The sequence below is a fragment of the Perna viridis genome, chromosome 10 (assembly GCF_037379345.1).
Source record: "Perna viridis isolate PV_CMFRI_1.1 ecotype Kerala chromosome 10, ASM3737934v1, whole genome shotgun sequence".
Lineage (NCBI taxonomy): Eukaryota > Metazoa > Mollusca > Bivalvia > Mytilida > Mytilidae > Perna > Perna viridis.
Window position 1 is genome coordinate 40,914,948 of NC_142454.1, and position 20,875 is coordinate 40,935,822.

At 33.4% G+C, this 20,875-nt stretch overlaps 2 protein-coding genes and 1 long non-coding RNA gene across 4 annotated transcripts in view; 1 reads left to right on the forward strand and 2 right to left on the reverse strand.

The window, feature by feature from the left end:
• Window positions 1-363: 363 nt before the first annotated feature.
• Window positions 364-4,403, reverse strand: LOC148605796 (uncharacterized). Its single transcript, XM_088550433.1, has 2 exons — window positions 3,796-4,403; window positions 364-1,941 (listed from the first exon to the last, which is right to left on the reverse strand). The coding sequence occupies exons 1-2, from the start codon at window positions 4,217-4,219 to the stop codon at window positions 1,496-1,498; spliced, it is 870 nt and encodes a 289-aa protein (XP_088406559.1). The 5' UTR covers window positions 4,220-4,403; the 3' UTR covers window positions 364-1,495.
• Window positions 4,404-6,964: 2,561 nt separating this feature from the next.
• Window positions 6,965-20,875, reverse strand: part of LOC148605797 (uncharacterized) — a 29,925-nt gene continuing 16,014 nt past the window's right edge. Inside the window, exons 12-18 of one of the 2 annotated variants that reach the window (XM_088548572.1) lie at window positions 20,211-20,347; window positions 19,062-19,235; window positions 18,109-18,298; window positions 17,387-17,506; window positions 13,183-16,320; window positions 12,929-12,952; window positions 6,965-10,317 (exon numbers count right to left, since the gene is read on the reverse strand). In XM_088548572.1, the coding sequence (XP_088404698.1) occupies window positions 10,234-10,317; window positions 12,929-12,952; window positions 13,183-16,320; window positions 17,387-17,506; window positions 18,109-18,298; window positions 19,062-19,235; window positions 20,211-20,347 (3,867 nt within the window). In that variant the 3' untranslated portion in view covers window positions 6,965-10,233. The remainder of the gene's footprint in view (window positions 10,318-12,928; window positions 12,953-13,182; window positions 16,321-17,386; window positions 17,507-18,108; window positions 18,299-19,061; window positions 19,236-20,210; window positions 20,348-20,875) is intronic. The other variant, XM_088548574.1, reaches the window with a different exon arrangement.
• LOC148605798 (uncharacterized) lies at window positions 13,559-19,970 on the forward strand. The gene is made up of 3 exons (XR_015915879.1): window positions 13,559-13,663; window positions 16,770-16,997; window positions 19,629-19,970. It is a non-coding gene; the product is annotated as an uncharacterized LOC148605798 (long non-coding RNA).

Sequence of the window (20,875 nt, forward strand, 5' to 3'; positions counted from 1 at the left end):
CGTTAAAAACCAGGTCACAATAGCGTTTGAATAGGAGACTTATTTATATCAAGTAAATCCAAGCGTAAATACAGTGTACTTATACTATTAATAGGTGTGTATGTTAAAAATTAAACTTTCTACTTAAAACCATACACTTTCATGACTTAAACATGATGCTATTTTACAAATATAGGCTCAACTATAGTCGAGAAAAAATAAAATGAAAAAAAAAATTAAAATGCCGACCGACCTACCCTATTTTTGGGAGGAATGTAACCCTAAACAGACATTTTTTTTTTTTGGCCTTATAAAACCAAAATCAATGAACGAATGGCAAAGAACGTGTATCAAGTGTTATGCTCAACATTATATATTTGTAGACAGATTTTGTAATAAAATACATAAAGATGACACGGCCTGCGTAAATAACAAATTTCATAAAGAAAACTAGATAAGATTTCCTTCTAGCTTCTCAGTTACCACAGGAACATTTAAATTCATTTTCTACGCCGCGATGATTTTTTAATATTCTTTTTTACTTTTTGACCGGCGGCCATCTTAGAATGATGGCCCGGTCTTTTTTTTAAATTCCAATGTGGTCATTCGATAACCCATGTAATGACCTGTTGTTAAGCCAAGTATGAACTTTCTACATTTTTTGTATTATCTGACGAATTTAAAAAAAAAACAGTTTGACATTGGCAGCCATCTTGGATTTCTTAAACTTCAAATGGTGCCCAATTTTTGCGCCAGGTTAGGTTCGAATAAACAAAATATATTTTCGGACTTCGTGTTGTGGGGGTGGGGGGCATATTAAGGCAAGGCCATTTAATTTTCTGTAGGGCTATGGGATTGTTTTTTTCTAGAAATTTACTGGCCTTGATTTTTGTCAGTTTGTGAAAATATAATTTGAGCCCGCTTCTGGAGTGAAAAATATATTCTGACCCCCATGTTGTTTATAGAAAAAAAAAACAGATAAAAAATAGTTTTACTTGTAATGATTACATGATCGAGGACAAAATCCTTCCCTAATTAAATAACAAAGACCTCTCTGGACAGTCAAATGGCTCGTGCCAATATAAACTCAGTCTCAGTCTTCAAAACTTCAAAAAGTTTTTAAAACTAATTTCCATATCAGTATCAACTCCATAAATAATCAACTTTGACAAAATGTAAACATTCATTTAGTTCAAGGAAATAATAAATCTACTTTATTGAGAAAATGTTTGAATGTCTTTCAGTTGGTAAGTCCCGGTTCTGAATTGCTTGATCTGTCACAATATTTCCGCGATACTTTATCTTGTCCCAGAAAAATGGTTATGTCTTGTCTGCTTGAAAGCGTGTTTATAGCTGCATTGGAGCTACCATATTGTTCATTTCAAGCTCAATCAGTCATAAATACGGATGTTAATGAAATAATAATAGCAAAATGCTACTGCAGCACTTTCAAAATACATGGTTCTTTCCTTTAATCCATGTCAATTACTTATATTTTTTTTTATTTATTTGCCTGTTATGCCTTTGTAAAGAGCCATTCCCCTCTAGAGCCAATTCCAGTACTTATGCCTATATTAACAAAATTTAAATCCCTGTCATCCACAAAGGTCAAGAAAATGTTAGATTTGTCAAACACGTCTATTCCTACTTCAATTTTATTTGACTGCCAGTTAATCCAGAACCTTTGAAAAAGTCTACAATTCAATATTTGGGGCGAAACATATTCCACTTTGTTTTCGCCGCCCTTCTCTGTTCGGATAGCAGAGCGAGTGTCACCGTTGATTCCAAGAGCAATTTCTACTAACGGGCCGGAGTCGTCATACTCTGAAGTCAATACGAGGTACGCGTCGGAGCATGCTTTGACCGAGAAGTTAATGAAATGGTCCTTGAACGGCGCATCACCAATTTCACATCGTAGCACCCGGAAACTGTACTCTTCTGATGTATTGAAAGTTTTATTACCTGGATAAAACAAAATTTATATGGATAAGTGACAATGCCATATTGTTAATTTTCCATTCATTTGTGCCACACTCCTGCCTATGGAGTTTTCATATCTTAACTCAAAAATTATATTCGAATGTTTGCTTTTTGACAACCGTTTGTGTTGTTGTTATTTCAAAGTTTGTACAAGTTTATTATTTGACGTCTTACTTACTTGTACAAGTATTTATTGAATAATGTGTTTTTAAGGTATTTTGTGTATTGAAGAACCACTGGGTCAATACCGCTGCTGGTGGACCTGAGGTCCTCGAGGGTATTCACCACCCCAGTAGTAAGACTTCTCTGACCCCGAATTATATCATATTTTATCTACCCTATTTATGAAATATTGCAGTATTCCAAATTTAAAAATATGTAAAACACCGAGGCTTCATACCTTCTTTTGCATATGGTAGAACCTTTCGGTGATGGATTTGGCTTCCTCTTTCCATTGTTTTGGTTTTGAGTACTCCTTGTGTACAACTAATATTTTGATTATGATCTTCCTAAATATTCGATTTTAATGCTGCCTATGAGAGGTTACATTGTACTGCTTGAAACACGTGTACAGCATATCGAAATTTACAATATATAAAACTGGTATTTTTAATTTCAGGCAAGGGGTGGCACATCATATATTCTCAATTTTATCTTTTTTGCCTCAAACATATTCAAATACATCTAGAAAACAACTATTAAGCTATTTAAATTTTTCCTGAAGCATTGGTGACGTAGATATTTTTTGACTGCTTATATAAGGAAAAACTTCGGGAAAATTTTCCCACCATTTTTCATAGTACATTTCTACTAAATTTGACCTATCAATATCTTAAAAACGCAAACTTTACAAACACTTTGATAGTAATTTCTTGAGGTTATGAGGTATAAATACTTGGATATTGCAATAAAATATCTGTGTATTTTTTCTTTATGTGCCACACCTTATACACAGTTTGCCTGATTCTTAGACGGAGGAGTACTTCAAAAACACAATAGCAACTGACCGGTTTATAGAGAATCATCTTTCAATTGTTTTTTGTTTTTGTTTTTGTTTTGTTTTGTTTTGTTTGCGAAAAAAATACTAGTCTTTATACAGAATTTACTGGTCCTAACATGAATTTCTGGGGTCAATATTCAGAATTTACTGGTCTTAATATGAATTTTAGTTGGTCTTTATACAGAATTTCAACTACCGGTAGATTAACTAAAATCCATATAAAGACCAGTAAATCTGTATAAAAACCACTGAAATTCATATCATTAATAGGAGAATTTTGTATAAAGACCAGAATTTTTTTTCGCAAAATCGACTCTCTTTACAGTATTTAAGGAGGTAGACCTAGAATAAGAGAGATAATTCTTGAAATCAGTGATATGTTTGTATCATAGTCAATTTCACCAAAGCCTTTCAAGCTTTCCTTTGAATCAGAATGAAATCAGTCCAAGTTATTCTGATACTTATATGTGATAAATGTAAAATGGTGAATACAAATGTTCCAATGATTTGAAAGAGTCGTGTCCCTTACCCTAGGACTACCTCCTTAAACACATCACTTAATGAAGGTGTCATAAAATGGGCATTTTAAAATGAATCCTGTATAATGTCCTCGTCCGTGCGTGCGAGACCCGATAGGGCAGTCAAGGACGTTAAAAACCACCTTAGTAGTTATGTCCTTGTACAGTCATATTGGATTTCGATCACCTGTATTGGCCCTGGGTTGCACCTATGACCATTACAGTTGACATCAACCTAATACGACTGTACTTTGACTTGAAACAGGATTAATGTGAAAATATCCGTTTAATAATCCAATAGTATAAGAAAATTCTTACCTGGTGGTGATTCAAATTTTGTCTCCGGTGATTGGTGTTGACATTTCTGATGTAAACTCAGCAAAATCGCGACAGTAACGCTGGTTCCAAGAACTATTCCACAGAAAAATGATAAGATCACGAGTAACCTCGCTTTCAATTTATTTCTCGATGGCTCCCGGGCAGTGATGGGATCACGGTAAAAAATTATGTCATTATAGTCATTCCTTGGACAAATGTAGTCACAGTCATTGCGGTTGTTTGAATTTGAGCTACCGGTACATTCAATATAGATATGCGAATTATGAACAAGTCTATCTTCGTAGATGTGCGGTTCGCTAGTTCTTAAGCGGGTTGGTTCTTCATAATCATTCGAATCATTAGAACAATTCGCCATCAATATCAATGGACTCTTGTCATTACTGATGCAAACACCCTTATTCATTGTTTCCGCTTTCGCTTTTTGTTTTAATAGAGATCATTTTGTCATACTTGACCACGTAAGACAATAAAAATGTTACTTATTTCCCTTTCATAAACTTTTCATTTATGAAGTTCAAAATCTTTGTGTGCTTGAATTTACAATTTCCAATGGTGTAAGAAGTAATAAAACTTATTTTTGCTAAATAGACTAAGCACAGAAGAAAGTTTGGATTTACATAATTATTTGTTTGAAGAGGTATTTAAAGCATCGAAATCCTTAAATAACATAAAAACCACTTCTAGATGCCACTTAATTATACATGTATATGAAGTATGAGTCAGATCACGCAATATTTATTAAATGTCTTTGTTCTAATCACCTGGACTTTTTTCCTGTCACTACATTTCTACACTTAAATATTCACAGGTGTAATACATTCACATGGGGACACCGGTGCATATGCAGATCCACCCCCCTTTTTCGAAAATTTTGGATTAGTTATATAAAAATCAGAAAATCACTGAACGGACCTCTTCTCAGCACCTTCATTTTTTTCTGGATTTCTGATTCCGTCATTGAGGTCATCCACTTCCTCCTTGTCTTCAACAGCTATTTTGTCTCTCGGATTCGTTAATCTTAGGTAAAGTCGTATTTTTCTATGTCTTTTTATTGAAATCGACATACATGTACCAAATGCCTGTGGAGAGAAGGCTATATAGGCTGGTAGTACTTGAAAAGAAGAATGATTTCTGAAACTGGAAGCGTATTTAAGGGAACCAAGATTCTAGCGGAAATCAAAAGAATGTAATCCAGGGACAAAGACCAGACATGAAAAACAGCCGAACACGACAAAGAACATAAAGTAACTAAAATAATACATACTAAGTAACAAAAGTAAATGAGCAACTCGGACTCCACTAAAAACTGGGAGCATGGACCAGGTGCACCGGTGTGGTAAGCGTCCTCTGCTATTGTAGAAACACCCGTCGAATTGCTCATAAAAAGTCAAGTCCGGGGTAGACGAAAGAGGAAAGGAAAACTATGACACGTTGAACAAATCAGTTTTCATGGTGCAGATTGATACACAGTAACGATCCACGAATTCATGATGACGAATATGAAACTTATATAGTGAAGACTTCAATCTTGTAGCAACATAACCCTGTTCCAGAAGCCTAATTGGAAGTTAAGGTAGATGTAAAGCTCAGATGCCGTAGAATAATTAAAAGTTGATGAATAAATGCACCAAATGCTTATTTCAAAAGACTTCTGCAGCAACTGGACACAAGTTCGCTGTATTTCGTTTTAAAAGGTGTCATGACTTTCCATTATTCCCAATGGCTGATTCAGGGAGGTTTGATGGTTGAAACCGCTTTTTGGGAAATTTGGTCAAATTTGGCAATTAAAATGGACAGATGGTCAGGACCTCCCCCCTTATATGAGTTTATAGATTAGAACTCTCCCTTTTTCTGGATTCGCCCCGATTCCTTTTTGGAATCAGACAGACATAGAAATTTGTTAAGTATTTGAAGATATATGGAATCACAATAGCTTGAATGATGTATATACAATGTAGCACTAAAATATCAAAAGGAGCTTCGTTCTTCAGGGGGTTTATATGGGGATTTTGAAAGGGTTGGTTCCAGGGCATTATTTGCTTTTTTCTGCCCAAATTGTTCGCTAAAAAATCAAAATTTTCAAACAAAAGGGGTCCCACCACTACACCTATTGAGAAGTGTTCAGTAGGAGAGAAGCTCCTCTTGAGTTTAACTAACCCGAATAATCCAGTCGTTATATTACATTCCCTACGATAACTCCATTAAGAGAGTAGAAGAGAAACGGACTGGATTATTCGAGTTAGAGTGTAACTCGTATTTTAGAGCTATAGCCAGGATTTGGTGATAAGATTCCAAGCATTTGTGATAAATCCCATCGTAGTTTACATGTAAATTGTGAGCAAAATGCTTCATCTGAAAAGTGCATTTACCTTTAATACGAAATTGCATAATTTTACGTGAAATTCACTTCATGTGATTATTACGAAAATATGCTTGCTCAACTCGAGTGAAAATAATAATTTGAAACTCAAAAAAAGCTAATGACCTAAGCTTGACTGTAAAAGGGGATACTTTGGTTTGTATCATTGTTTTTATTTACTTTCGTATTGCCTGTGGCCATATGGTGTCGTAAAAGTGACATAACTAATTTACGGAAATAATCACTTGACCCCACATTTCCCTGTTGTTTGTGAATCTTTAAGATTTACAAGTTATCTTATTTAGTAGAATGTTCTATAAATGTTATTGAAATATCGTTCGACCGGTATTTTTTGTGTATGCTGACATGATACTACTTGCTAATCGTTAACCCGATGAGTAGACATACTCTTGCTGTTAAGATATCACGTTTTCAAAGTCTTGTTTTTGTTTTGTTTTTTTTTTCTTTTGTCATTATTCTTTATTACTCTTCATGTACATTGTAGTTGTCAAATTCTTATTTTTTTACCCAGTGGGCACTCGACATTGAATCAATGTTCATAATTGGTGATGATGTAGTTAAACATGAAATCAACGTTACTCTAACGTTATTGATCATCAAAACTAACTGCCTTGATAAAACTGCATCGTCATGATGAGGATTTTCTCGCACAGGCTGCTAAATTTAAGCACTATGTCTTAAAAATAGGGCTGACATTTCTCTTCTTCTCTCACGAAAAAATAAAACTTGTGAACTTGACTCAGAAAACTTAAAGCAAAAAGCAGAAAACTATCTAAATTATTTATTTGCTAAAACATACCAAAAATTGGCACCAAAAACAACAACAAAAAATGAGTTCTATAAGAAAATTTCTTGATATAACCAAACAAGTGAAGAAGGCCAACTCCTAAACATTATCAGTATTTTAAGCATTTTCTGAAAACAGGAAATTAAGATTGTTTTCTTTTTAGGTTCAACTTATAAAACATTTTCAAGTCTGCAGCTAGAGCTACTAGATTTTTAGGTTTTAAGAAAATGTAAAAAAAAAAAAAAAGTTTTTTTAAATTGATTTACTGAAATCTAAATTAAAATTAAAAAAAAAACTTATAAAAATATTGAAATAAGCTCAAGAAAAGAAGTATTCAAAGAAGCTTGAAATGGCCGAAGGCTTTATTAGTAGTACAAAACTAGGATGATGAAAAAATAATGCTCTCAAACTGTTGAAAATGTAGTGTTAATAACAGATAAACTCATAATCACATCTCCCTATCCTCACATGAAATACTTAGTGTGCAAGCATAGACAGAAACTGCAAAATCAAGCAAAATGAATTACATGCCATAAAACCATTATCACCCAAAAATGTTTTTTTTCAAAGCTGTAAATACTATCTACAATTTTGTAAATGAAAATTTCAGTTCTCTATTTATAATTACATATCTAATTAAAAATAGACCTACTTACTTTTCCATTTAGTCAATTCATGCAGAGGCAAGTATCATTGTATTCTATTTTATGTTCAGATGACTCTTCTGATGAGCCAATCAGATTTCAGTTATCATGGTAGTGAAAGGATTAATTAAAGGCAAAAACCTGAGGATTTGGAAAGTTCATCTGAACAGAGGATAATGTAAAATTGTTGTTACACACAGTGACTAAGCGGAACAGTAGTAGATCTAACTTTCAGTAGCAGTCTTTCTAAAAATCAGAAAGGAGGTGATTCATGCATGTCAAAAACCCACCAAATTCAGTTTTATTTCTTGTTCAGAAACAGTAACTGGTCACATAATCAGTCATAGTTTTTCATTTGGTTGTTGCGCTTATGAGAAAAAAATTATAGAGATTGTATGTGATATTTGCACTATGCAAGAGTTATCCTTCTTGATTTGGCTTCATTTGGTTGATTTCAGTGGGAGATAAATGTAAGATTTTCCAAAAAAACTGCAGATCTGAATGCAGAAAAGAACATTGTTAAATGTGAAAGTAAAGTATATGTAGACTTAAAATGCATCATTTGTTTGGTGGGTTTTTCTAGACCATGAATCACTTAACCATCGGCAGTTTTATGTGGACTGGTACTTAATTAGATTGCCTATTTACTAATAATTTCAAGAATAGTTTTAAATAGACCAGAAATAAACTTTCAAAATGGTCAATAAAAGAGTGCCATCCATATGTAAATTAAAAATCTAATGACCTTGACCTTTGATCCATAACCTTGTAAATAGTATCAAAAGGACTAAGTACCTGCAAAAAATCCACTAAAGAATTCAAGTGTTAATAAAAAAAATATAAGATTAAAATTGAACCCAGAGACCTTGACATTGAAAAATAATTGAATGACAGATTTTCATCAGAACTTATATAAAAAAAAATACCAAATAAAAAAAAACAATGAAAGAATTTTAGTTTATGAAAATTCACAATGCTTTGAAATAAAAATAAGATCATTTGATATTGACCTTTGACATATGACCTTCTCCTAAAGCTGTGATTGGTACATATACTTACCTGGAATGTGTTGACAAAAATATGATATGTTTTATATCAATAAGTTACAACCAAGTTATCATAAATTTACCTTACATCATCAGAGAATTATATGTAATATAAATATACAAATATCACAGATAGACTTCAGAGCCTAACTCCAATAAAAGTGAAAAAATTGTAATAAAATATGTTCACGGAGCCAGGCTCTTGACATTTTAATTACTCACAAGAAGACAACTAAATAAATAAATAAATAAATACAAATAAATACTGTGTATAAATTACAAAATTACTACCATTAAAAATAATCTTATCATACCTGTTGATCCTCCAAATTCAGGGGCAGACTCGCACAAAGTCGTGGTTTAACCCACCTACCAAAACCACGAAAATGATTACCCCATGAACAACAGTACTTTTACTTTCACAGTAATTTAGTGCACAATTTATGCAAAAAAGAGAAAATGATAGACTGGTCCTCCTCCTTTTAATCAATTTCTGAATACACCCCTACTAAGCAGTCAAAAGTAAATGCAAATCTGGTTATTATTGCTTTGAAAGCCTAATAAAGACTATTATCTAAACACAAAATATTTCAATCATAGAAGTATTACCAGTAAATATCATCATTGATTGGAGAAATGAACTTCAAATAAGCTTTCCATTTATTTCATAGCTATTTCAATAAATGTAAATTACATACAATTAAAAGGATGATAAAACACCAAATTGAGTCACTTTAAAAGCACTTTAGCATAATATGGCAGGCAGAGTAAATTACAATAAATATTATTTATTAGACAAAAATCAACCAATTATGTACTTCCCAATCTAAGAATCAGGCAAAATGCATATAAGTTTTGGCACATGAAGAATAAAAACAAATTTTATTGCATTATCCAAATATTTATACCATATAACCTCCAAAAAAAGCCATCAGAGTGTTTGTAATGTCTGCTTTTTTTTTTAGATTTGATCGAAGTTAGTTAAAATGCACTACAGAAAAATGGCTGAAAAATTTCCCTGCACTTTTCCCCTAAACAAGCAGTCAAGAATATCAATGTCATAATGCTTCAAAACAAATTCAAATAGCTTTTCAATTATTTTCTAGATGTATTGAATATATTTAAGGCAAAAAAGACCAGATTTAGAAAAAAAAATGTGCAACCCACTGCCTGATTCTTAAATAGAATGGTACTAAAAATTGATTAGGTGTGAACACACCTAAGAATCATGCAGAGATTTTACAAATAATCTCATATGACCAAACTTTTTCAGACATGAAAGATTTGTTTCATGGTAAAGGCAGGTGATTGTCTGAACAAGTGAAATGCTGTGTAAAATATTAGTCACAAATGATTTCATCTAGCCACTGAAATCTCCAGCAGATCTGATGACAAAGAAACATTTGCACTAATTTCAAAGGCTGCAGCCCTAAGGTTTCATTTTTTATCATCAACAAAACATAACCAATCTTCTGAGGACTTCAAACACAAAATCTTCAGATTACAAGGCAATGTTGGCACAACTGTAAGCTGCAATAATGGGCTGTCTGTATGTCTGTACTAATCATCAACAAATGACCAACTACTGGCCACAGAGGGGGAGGGGCTATCTTCACCCATGGCTTCTCTTCTGTTGAATACAGCCTGAAAAAGGAACGTGTGAATTAAAACTTATACTAGTAACAAGGCTAAGAAACTGATTCTTAAGTTAAGTTAAACTGTCAACTTCTAATCTTCTAAAGGTTTCAATTCTAACACCTTAATATCAATTTGGTTTTTTATTTATTTTTTTTAACATTTAAAAAAAATATTCTTGTTTCTACTGTATGACTATCATTTACAGCTCATTTATCCTGTAATTTTGTTGTTTCAAATCATGCTAGAATATTCTAGAAAGAGCAATTCTTTCTTTCATCAGAATTAAGTGGACATTTTTTATTCAATGCCAGGTTGTACAGTGTACTGGGGTAGGAAAAAAGTTCCTTATTTAAGGATGTTCACTGCTCTATTACGGAAAAACAAGGATTTCAAAAGGCTGTGCAATCTTTTAAGATCATGCTAGAAAAATACAAGTAATAAAGAGCTGCACTTAAAGCACATGATACGTCCATTGCCCTTTTGACTTGTCCTTATGCTTTTAATGAATTTATATGATTTACTAAAAATACTGTGAGCCCTGTCAAATACTCTCCCCCCCTAAAAAAAAAGTAAATAAAAAATGCACAAAAAATTTGGCAATATCAAGGCTTTTTAGTTTGTTGTCTAGATTTTCACCCTTACATTTCTATCTTGTTATATCTTTATATTTATTAGTCAATCATTTTACAAAATTATCCATTTTCAACGATTTTTCAACAAATAAAATTTCCAAGGCTGTTTCCGCCTTTTTTTTTAAAGAGTAAAACTTCAATACACAGAAACGAAAAATCAGAAATTTATAAAAATTGAAAGGGAGCTTAAGTCAACAGATATGAACAACACACCAAAGTCTTATAAAAGTTGGTGAAAGTGTTTTTGAGTTATTGTCCGAAGTTTGGACGATGGACGGATGGACATACCATAAGTATACCATAATACATCCCGTCTTAGACAGGCATATAAAAACAAATGATGGGTCAGTGTGGTTCTTTTGGAGAAATAAGCATTTGAAATTTTGGCAGGAAAAGGATTTCTCCTGATTTTCCACAAGTTCCATCTTTTATCTATTAAAAACCCAGACAAAATAACAAGGATTTCATACAAAAAAACTTCACAAACGAGATTTTAAAGTTTGTTAAATTTGATGAAATTGTGAAAAGAAGAGTGCTATGCAATGCATAAAACCAGTGGAGTCCGAAAGTCTTACAAAAATGGCTTAACAAGAGCAGTAAAGATCCTTTTATACAATGCAAGGTACTTTAACATATTCTAAATATCTGTATGGTACAAACACATATCTAAAATGTCAGTATGTGTTCTTTAAATATATGTACATTTACAGGATGTCAGGTGAAAATTGTGTATTGGATGTATTACAGTGATGCGTTACTATCATTTATAAACTTGAATATTGTTGGTGAGATTAAAGAAAGACAAACTAGCTTTACAAGTAGATAACTGATTAAATTGAATTATGTCCCCTTGCTTGCATTAAAAAAAAATTAGCACTCACACTCTTCTTTTTGAAATCTCAGGCACAGTTCAAAAGAAATGTGTGCTAGGTGTAGGCCCCCATAAAAATGGGTACCATAACTTTATGATACAGAAAGACTAGTCCTTCCAGGAGCAGATCCAAAGACAAGCATGCTGGGAATATGCTCCCTCCCTACCTCACCACCTAATAATAGGAACATTTTTGTTTGTTTACATGAATTCTACTCCGAAAATGTTTTTGCCTTACTTCTCCCTACCTTTACTTCTATTTTTAGAGGTCCGGGTGTTACAAGAATAGGCCTGCAGCAGCGCTAAGCTTCTCATAAAAGGCAACTAAATAGTGCTCAGAACCTTAGCCGGGGGCTATGGCACTCTGCCCAGAGCAACTGGGATGTGTGCCCCAGGTGGTGGAATGGGGTATCCCTGGTGTGTTTACATGCCATGTTCCTCGCATGTTAAAAAACCATACTGTGGTATTCTCCTGGAGTAGGAACCATAGGGCTCCGCCACAGGAGGCTAAATTGCCCGACCCTACCCACCTCCCCCTATTTCCAGTGGCAATCAAAATTTGTCGACCCTGTTGTCCTTGTGTCCCATCCCATTTTTCATTTCATCATCATTTCATGTTCATTTATTATCCACTTCATGTTCATCGCCTGAATATAGCTGAAATATTGCTGCTCGGGCGTTTAACACCAACAAACAAACAAACGAACTATTTTTAGACACCCCCCCCCCCACCATCCCATATTAATTCCTGGATCTGCCCCTGAATCTATTTGAGAAGTTAAACTTCAAGTTTTAACACAAGATAAAACAAAACAGACAGGAATATATAGATAGGTTCAACAGAATTTCAAAGGGAGATAATACAATTTAAGCATAATGAAAATGACGTAAGGGGTATCCTTTGGGAAATATAAATGTTACAAGGACATATTTGTCATACTTATATTATTAAGTGCCCACTCAAAGTATTAAACACAATTCTAATACTGATTTTTCACGAAAACAAAATACCTTCCTGAAAAACATGTATCTGTTTAACTACAAGCAAAAGCATTAGACTTTGTCAAGACCATCTGGTGATTAGAATTTTGAGTCAAGCACACTTTTATCTTACCCTTCTGAAGTCTGTCCATGCAGCCTTTTAATGGAAATACATGTAGGTAACAAACTTATGATTAGGTGTGTGAAAAGTAATGAAAAATAAAAACTAAAAAACTAGAAAAAAAAACTGCATTATTTTAATTCGAAGAAGAATTATGTGAAATGAAAAAAAAAATGAATTAATTTGTATAAGAACTAGCAAAACTTTGCATGCCACAAAAATAAAATTTGAAAACTTTAAGCTTAAGTTACAACAACTAAACCTACCCTTTTAAGAATTTCAGCAATGGAAGAATAAGCCTGCTTGTTGATTTGTGAAAGATCTTGAAGCTGGTTCGGATGAGGCTTTGATATAGACTGCAGCACTTCTTTCTGGTCCCTAAGATCTGCAGATTTCAAAACTAACTGTCCATCACCCTCTGATTGTGTGCTTAGATTTGAGATTTGTGCCTCCTTACTTGAAACTTTGGCCTCTGGAATGTCCATTTTTACTTTTTTGGAGTTAGATTTGTCCCCTTTACAGACATTCTTACTTTTTGTCTCTCCTGAAACAACTTGTCCCTTTTTCTCATTATGAGTTGTCTCCCCTTCAGAGACTTCAATATCCTTTTTAATTGTCTCCCCTGTTGAACTTTCATGGATTAAGGAAGGTTTAGTAATATCACTCACCACAGGAAGAGGAGGGGCAGGTGGGATATAAGGTTCATCTGGTATTACAATGGGAGGAGGACGTTGAGGCAAACTAGAGGTTGATACTTTACGTTGCTTTTCTCTTGAACTATCAACCACCGGCCTTTCTTCCACCCATGCCTCTATACTTTTACCTGGTAGTTTAGTTCTTGGAGAATCCCTTATTTCCTTTGAATTTGTCTTTGGTTCAGCACTCTTGTCAACCAATGGAACATCTTTTACTGTTTTAGACTTGTCTCTTTTCTTAGGCTTCCCACCATTACTTAATTCTTCCTTATCAGGTTTCTTGGATTTCATCCCTTGTTCATTATTTTTATCTTCTTTAGATTTTGGTTTCTTTGCTTTGTGTTTGTTTAATGAAAAATTTGCAATCTCCATATTAAGAGACAATCTCAAATTAGGCAAGTCTTTTGCAATTTTACCCGTATTTTGAGTCTCTGGCAAAGGCACAGCACTAGCATTTTGATTTTCATTTGAATTTGCTTGAGATTTATCTCCCTTTTTAGAACTCTCCTTGTTACTCTTGGCACTTCTACTTGATACAATATCTGGATCAATGTCATCCGTTATACTGTCATTTAAATCTAGACTATCTACAGAGTAGGAATCAAGATCATATCCCATGTCCAAAATTTTATCAAAATCATCTTTAAAATCCAAAACTTCAACTGAGTCCTTCTCAAATTTCACACAGGATTTGTTATCTCTTTTACCTTCTTGAACTTTAACCTCTGGCTTAGTGACCTCTTCCTTTGTTTTCTCAACCTTTCCAGTCCTAAGTTTTGAATGCAGTGACTTAATCTCTTGAACATTTCCAGTTTTTTCACTTCTTAATTTTGTATGTAAAGTTTTGATTTCATTGAGTACATTTCCAGACAGACTAGTCCTCATTTTCCTATCATTTGGTTGAAGTTTATCTTCAGATTTATCTACAGCTTTTGATGCTGAATCAACCACAGCAACATTTGGCACTTTTGGTTTAGAAGTAGTACTTTTAGAATCTTTTACATTTAAAATAATTTTCTGATCATTTTTGAAAGCTGATTTAGAATTATCCCTGTCCCCATCCACAATGACCTTTTCCTTGTTCTCAGTGTTTGTTGATTGTTTTAAATCAGTCTTCTGCTTTACATCAGTTTTACTCTTCTCAGAATTTCTACCACTGTTGGAAAGTGTATCAGATAATTTGCTATTAAAAGTTTTATCCTTCTTACTTGCTTTCTCAGATAATATTTTGCTTGAATCAAAGGATTTTGAAAGAATTTCAGGCTTTTCCTTTCTTCTCTCATTCTCCACTATCTTGTTGTCATGTGACTTTCTGACCTCTGAACTTTTCGGTCTACTTTGATCAGCTGACTGACTAGTACAAATATCTCTTCTAGAATAAGCTTTTGAGTTAAGCATTTCTTTTAACAGTAAATCTTGAGACTTTCTCATGTCAAAAGATTTGTTTTCATCAGCACTTGATTTTAGTTTTGTTGCGATCTTTTCCTCTTCTTGTTTTTCCTGATATGATGATGTTGGCGGAGGTATTTCTGCTGGTTTAGATTGATCTGGTTTCAAACCCTGTGGTATATTTTCATTCTTTGTCTTAACCTTTTTTATTTCTTCCTGAAGCAAATTAGGTAAAGCTGGAGTAGAATTTCGAACAGATTTTGGTGTGGTAACTTCAAATGTATCAGTTTTAGTCTGCAGATCTTTCTTTAGTTTTTCCTGTAGTTCTATTTTGGTCGTTTTAATTTCTTTTTCCAATGCCTCTTGATTTGTTTCTTTTGACAAATCAGTTCTAGTCCGCAAATCTTTCTTAAGTTTTCTCTCTAATTCTGCTTTGGTTTTAATTTCCTTTTCCAATGTCTCCTTCTTCATTTCTTTTGAAGAATCAGTATTAGTCTGCAGATCTTTCTTTAATTGTTTCTCTAGTTCTGCTTTGGTTTCTTTAATTTCTTTTTCCAGCGCTTCCTGTTTCATTTCACGTTCTTTTTTGTCTGACATCTCTGTTTTTGTTAGAGATGTTCTGATAGACGATGATGAATTAAAGTCAGAGGTGGAAGGAGGAATACTAGAATATGTCTCGATAACAGCTCCTACATCTTCAGGCTTGTTTAACTCTGAAGAAATTAATTCATGAAGCTGAGATTGCTTCCTTGTACTTGGACTCCTTATTGTAGGAGAAAGTATGTCACAAGATGCCTTTAGATAATTCAAATATTCTGTAGTAGTGTCTTCAACTTGAGCATGTTTATCTTCTGTTCTAGATGTTTCTGATATGTTCTTCTCCGAGGATGCCAAATCCACTGAAGACCTCACATTTGAATTTGATGAATTTTCGTTTCTCATCTCAAAATTCTGATCATGTGACCATTTAAGACTAGATTTGTAGTCTCTTTGTGGATTCCTTGTCTGAACAAACACACTTGATGTTTCAGAAACAGGCATTTCAGAAAAGTGCTTCAATTGGCTAGAATCATGTGACCTTCTCGTAAAGTCATGTGACTTCTTGGTTAGATCATGTGATTCCATGATAGCATCATCTGAGTGTTTGATATCTTCCATCATAGACTTAACATTTTCGAGATCTAGAGTGTTATTGACTAGGCTAATGATTGTCCTTGCTGATTGGACATCCTCTAATGCCTCACTGGGAACTCCAGCTTCTTTAAAAAGAGCTCTCCAATCTGGAGGGAAAGCAAGTTTGTCCAACTGTGATATAATATCCTGAAATCAAAGGTAGTACATGTACTGTAAAAAAACAGTGTTTTAGAAATTTTGATACTTTAGGTTTCCATTGTAAATCAACCCATGAAAATTAACTTTTCTATAATCAGGACACTTTCCATATATTTTTTTTTTTTTTTTAAATGTTGCCATTTGTCATACAGACTTTCCTTACGACTACTGCCTAGATTTTTTCAGTTCAGTCATTTTGTTATTTCCTTTCATTCATATCTACTTGCTAAAAATAAATTGACACTTTGAAAAGGGGGCGCCTGGCAAGGTTCCTAGGAAAAGGAGGGTGCTAGGACATTATTTGCCAGTTTCTGTCAATTCTAGATATGACAATGACAAATTATCCAATTAAAAAAAGGGGGGTGCCAAAACCCTACACCATCCTCTGGATCTGCCACTGTGATGACTTTCTCTCACTAAAATTTCATTTGCTCCAGGGGACAGATATGGAAATCCTAAATCACAGAAATATTCTCTCTGACTGAGGCTATCAACTACAGACAGAAGACCTATAATGAGTTCCTGATTTACTGCATATTACTCTGCTAGCTTATATTTATAGACTGCCAAACAGGATGTAAAAAAATCACAAGACATAGCACTACTCATTACAAATCGGTGAAGTTGTTTCCACTGCACTTACTAATTTGCATATGGAGTTGTGGGTTAGTACTAAGTATGTTAGAGGCATAAAGATGTAAAATAGCAAATATACCGTCTGTACAAGTAGTACATTGAGTAGGGGCTGACTGAAATACTGGCCATTAATAGTTAGAGATTCTCTCTCCTTAAGTAATAAGTAGTATAAATTTTTCTCCAATTGAGATTTTCAACATGCGAACTTTAGTCTGTAAATCCGTGATTTTCATATAGGTACAAAGGATAGATTCACAATCCGTGCCCAAATTCATAGACAGTAAACTCCTCTGATATTACCACCTAGAAAAGTCCATTTTATTTTTACTTTTGAGAAAATGTTTTGTCCAAGAGTTTTAATACAGAGAACAAAATTTATTAGTTAAGATAGCATGTCACAAGTTTACAGTATTGTTACCTTAAATGGTGGTCTCCTGGCAGGGTTCTGGTGCCAACATCTCTGTATCAAATCTGAAAGGTCCGGTGGACAGCTGGATGGTATCTCTGGTCTCTTGTTTAAACGTACTCTCTCTAGAATCTAAACATACATATTTTCAAACTCAGATTTATGGAAGTAAGTTTCGTGTCACAAAAAAATCATTTGTGATTTTTTTTTTAATTTCTTTTAGTGTTTCATACAGATTGTGGCTATTAAAAACAAAATGTTGCATGATATAGTGTGCTAAGAATACCCAAACTCAACCACATTTAAGTTGTACATTAAACAGGAAGTAGAAGATTGAGGAACCTGGACAGAAAAGGCACTGTACATGTTATCACGCAAAAGTAATATACCAAATATCTAAGCATTTCTCCAATAGAAGCTGAGAAATCTGTTACAGAAAAGTGTAACAGACAGACGGACAGATAAGGTGAATGCAATAAGTAAATAAAATAAGTGCTGAAAATAAATTGCACTGATTTTATGTTTAAAGACTCAACCGTCATTGTAAGTAAAGAAGGAAAACTGTGCAACTCTAGTAATTTTGGGAAACTAAGCATAATTTGAAAGCAGTTTTGCTGAGGGCAAATATCCATATCAATATGGTACAAAAAAATGTAGTAAATACTTGGTTACAAATCCTTTAAATGACTTTAATCAAATATCTTTCTGCATATCAATTATGCAAGACATCTTACTTGAAACACAGAACAGCCATCATAAGGATGACATCTTGTAAGCATCTCCCATAAAATAATTCCAAAACTGTAGACGTCTGCTTTGGCTGTTATCTCCCCTGTCTCAAGTAGTTCTGGTGCCATCCACTTGGGGGAGCCACCAGTGCCTTTCTTTCTTGAAGCTTTTGAAGCCCTCATGTCAGCATCATGCCTATAGTGTAATAAGAAAACATGTTGACATGACAGAAATAATGGCTTCAATAAATGTGAACTTACCAGAAGATTTACTTCGTGCATATGGTTGTTTCATGGACGGAAGAACACAAGAATTGAAAATCTACACACATATTTAATTTGATGGCAAGATTACATAATACAAATTTGTCAAAATAATATTTCAAATTGTTAGGATACATATCATTATCAAAAGTATAACAGGGTAGAACTACCTTAATGAAAAATGAGTTATCTCCCTTCCATCAATATGAAAAGCAAGATTTCCATATGGTTAATTTAATACTCATTGGCAGATGTTTTGTTTCCAGAATAAGAGCATAAACAAACAGCTGATTTATAATGAATTGACACTAATTGGTTTTTATCTAATGTGCAGCATAACTGACAGAGAAGATGTAAGAGATGTGTATTTCTTTTAGGTGGATCTAAAACATGTTTTAGAATCCCAATTCTGTGAATCCTAATCATGTTATAAACATTAAAAAACTGTAATGTTCCAATGAAATAATTTTAAATATGGCTGACCATGAAAAGAAGTCTTGGGTTATGATTTCAATTTGAATCAATGGATTCTTATGATTCACATGATTCGAAATCATGTTTCAAATACATGTAGCAGAAACACCCCTCAGATCACAGTATCTTTTGAGCACTGATATAGTACATGTATGATGCTTGCAAATGAATTCCATAGAATCAATGTTTACAGTTTTTCTGAAGTAGCAGTATAAAATTACCTGAACTTTGAAAAGCCAAAGTCAGCCACTTTAGCTCTGCCACTACTGTCTAGTAAGACATTCATAGACTTGAGGTCAAGGTGTAGGACTTGTGGTTTGTGTTGATGGAGGTAGTTCATCCCAAGAGCAATGTCATGTGATACTCCATAATACTCAGCATGGTCCATCGATGCACTAGAAATAAAAGAAAACATGGGTCAACAGCAGCTTAACTTGTATTAAAAATGTTTAATAATGACAAATAAAATATTTCAACGATAGAAAATTTGTGTCATCAAATTATTTTAAATATGTATAATTCCAGCAGGACAAATCAGTTTATGATAAAGCATTTCATTCTATAATCATTGACTTCATATGGAAATACAATGCTGAATACAGCTGTGCTGTAATTGTATATATGTATATGTTTTCCTGTTACTTAAGCCACTGATTATATCCTGAGATTCATATGACAGAATTCCCTGTGTCTTTAGTTTAAAATCCTTGATAAAACATGAAATAAACTCAGCAGGACACAATAAGGATGAACTGTTATCAAATAACTTTATTGTTTTTCCATTGCAGGTGAAAGCCAATATAATGGTATACATACAGCTCTGATTCTTCTTCTTATTTTGGCAAAAGGGGCCATTTTTGGAAATTATCTACATATGTGAATGCCTACTATGTACAGGATGTGGAAAATGCTCTACAAAGCCTCACATTTACCCTGACTCTAAGCCTCATAAAGGCTATATATTTTTTGTACAATACCCTACTTTTTAATACATACATTACATTGTATTTTAGTATCCATGTTTTTGTTTGCTAACAACTTTATTTTTGAAAAAAATCAAAATATGCTTAGATTATAAAACATGATGTTTATTTAAGGAGGTAGACCTAGGGTAAGGGACATAACTCTTGAAATCAGTGATATGTTTGTACCATATTCAAAATCACCGAAGATTCTCAAGCTTTCCTTTGAAACAAAATGAAATCAGTCTGAGTTACTTCGATGCTTTCATGAGATTGATGTAAATTGGTGAGTTTAAACATTCCAATGATTAGTAAGTGTTATATCCCTTACCCTAGGTCTACCTCCTTAAAACCAAACCACAAACTGTCTTCCAGTGACCTAAACATGGCAATAAGTTTATGACATACCATTTCGGATCATGTAGATAATAATAAAGACTTCCTCTAGCCATGAACTCTAGAACCATGACAGGATACTTGTCACTGGTACAGACACCTAGTAGCTGTACAACTCTTGGATGGTGTAGCTCCTTCAACAGACTGACCTACAAAATAGTTTGATAATTGTTATAAAAACTCTTTGGACTATCACAAAAAATAATAGGATAATTAATAGGAAAGAGCAAATAACCAAAATATGATCAAAAGTACCGAAGAATGCTTATTTTTAATATGTGGTGTGCAGAACTTGTTCTGTGCACGAGCTAAATCTTTATGCATTTTTGGCAGGAGTGATAATATTTTGATATTCACAATATCCAGTTATAATCCTATTTATAGAATAGATATTTTCCATTATTCGAAAGAATTTTCAACATGAATTTTAAATTTTGTAAACTGCACATTGATATTCATGTTGTGACGTTCTGTGATGTTTTGGGGGGAGAAAGTCTGAGAGTGAAATTACAGAATTTATTTAACAGTGTGAAATATCAATTTTTTTTACAAAAGTAACATTCAATAAATCACTGCCATCTATATAATAAATACAGAAATATCAATCACAAAAATGTTGTAAATTTCAGTATGCTGTACACTTGTTTCAAGGAGTAATCTCTCATTAGCAGCATTAG

Coding starts and splice junctions, on each gene's coding strand:
- LOC148605796 (XM_088550433.1), bottom strand. CDS start 4,219: ATGAATAAGGGTGTTTGCATCAGTAATGACAAGAGTCCATTGATATTG. Junction 1,942..3,795: donor AAAATTTGAATCACCACCAG/GTAAGAATTTTC, acceptor TGTTTTATCCAG/GTAATAAAACTTTCAATACA.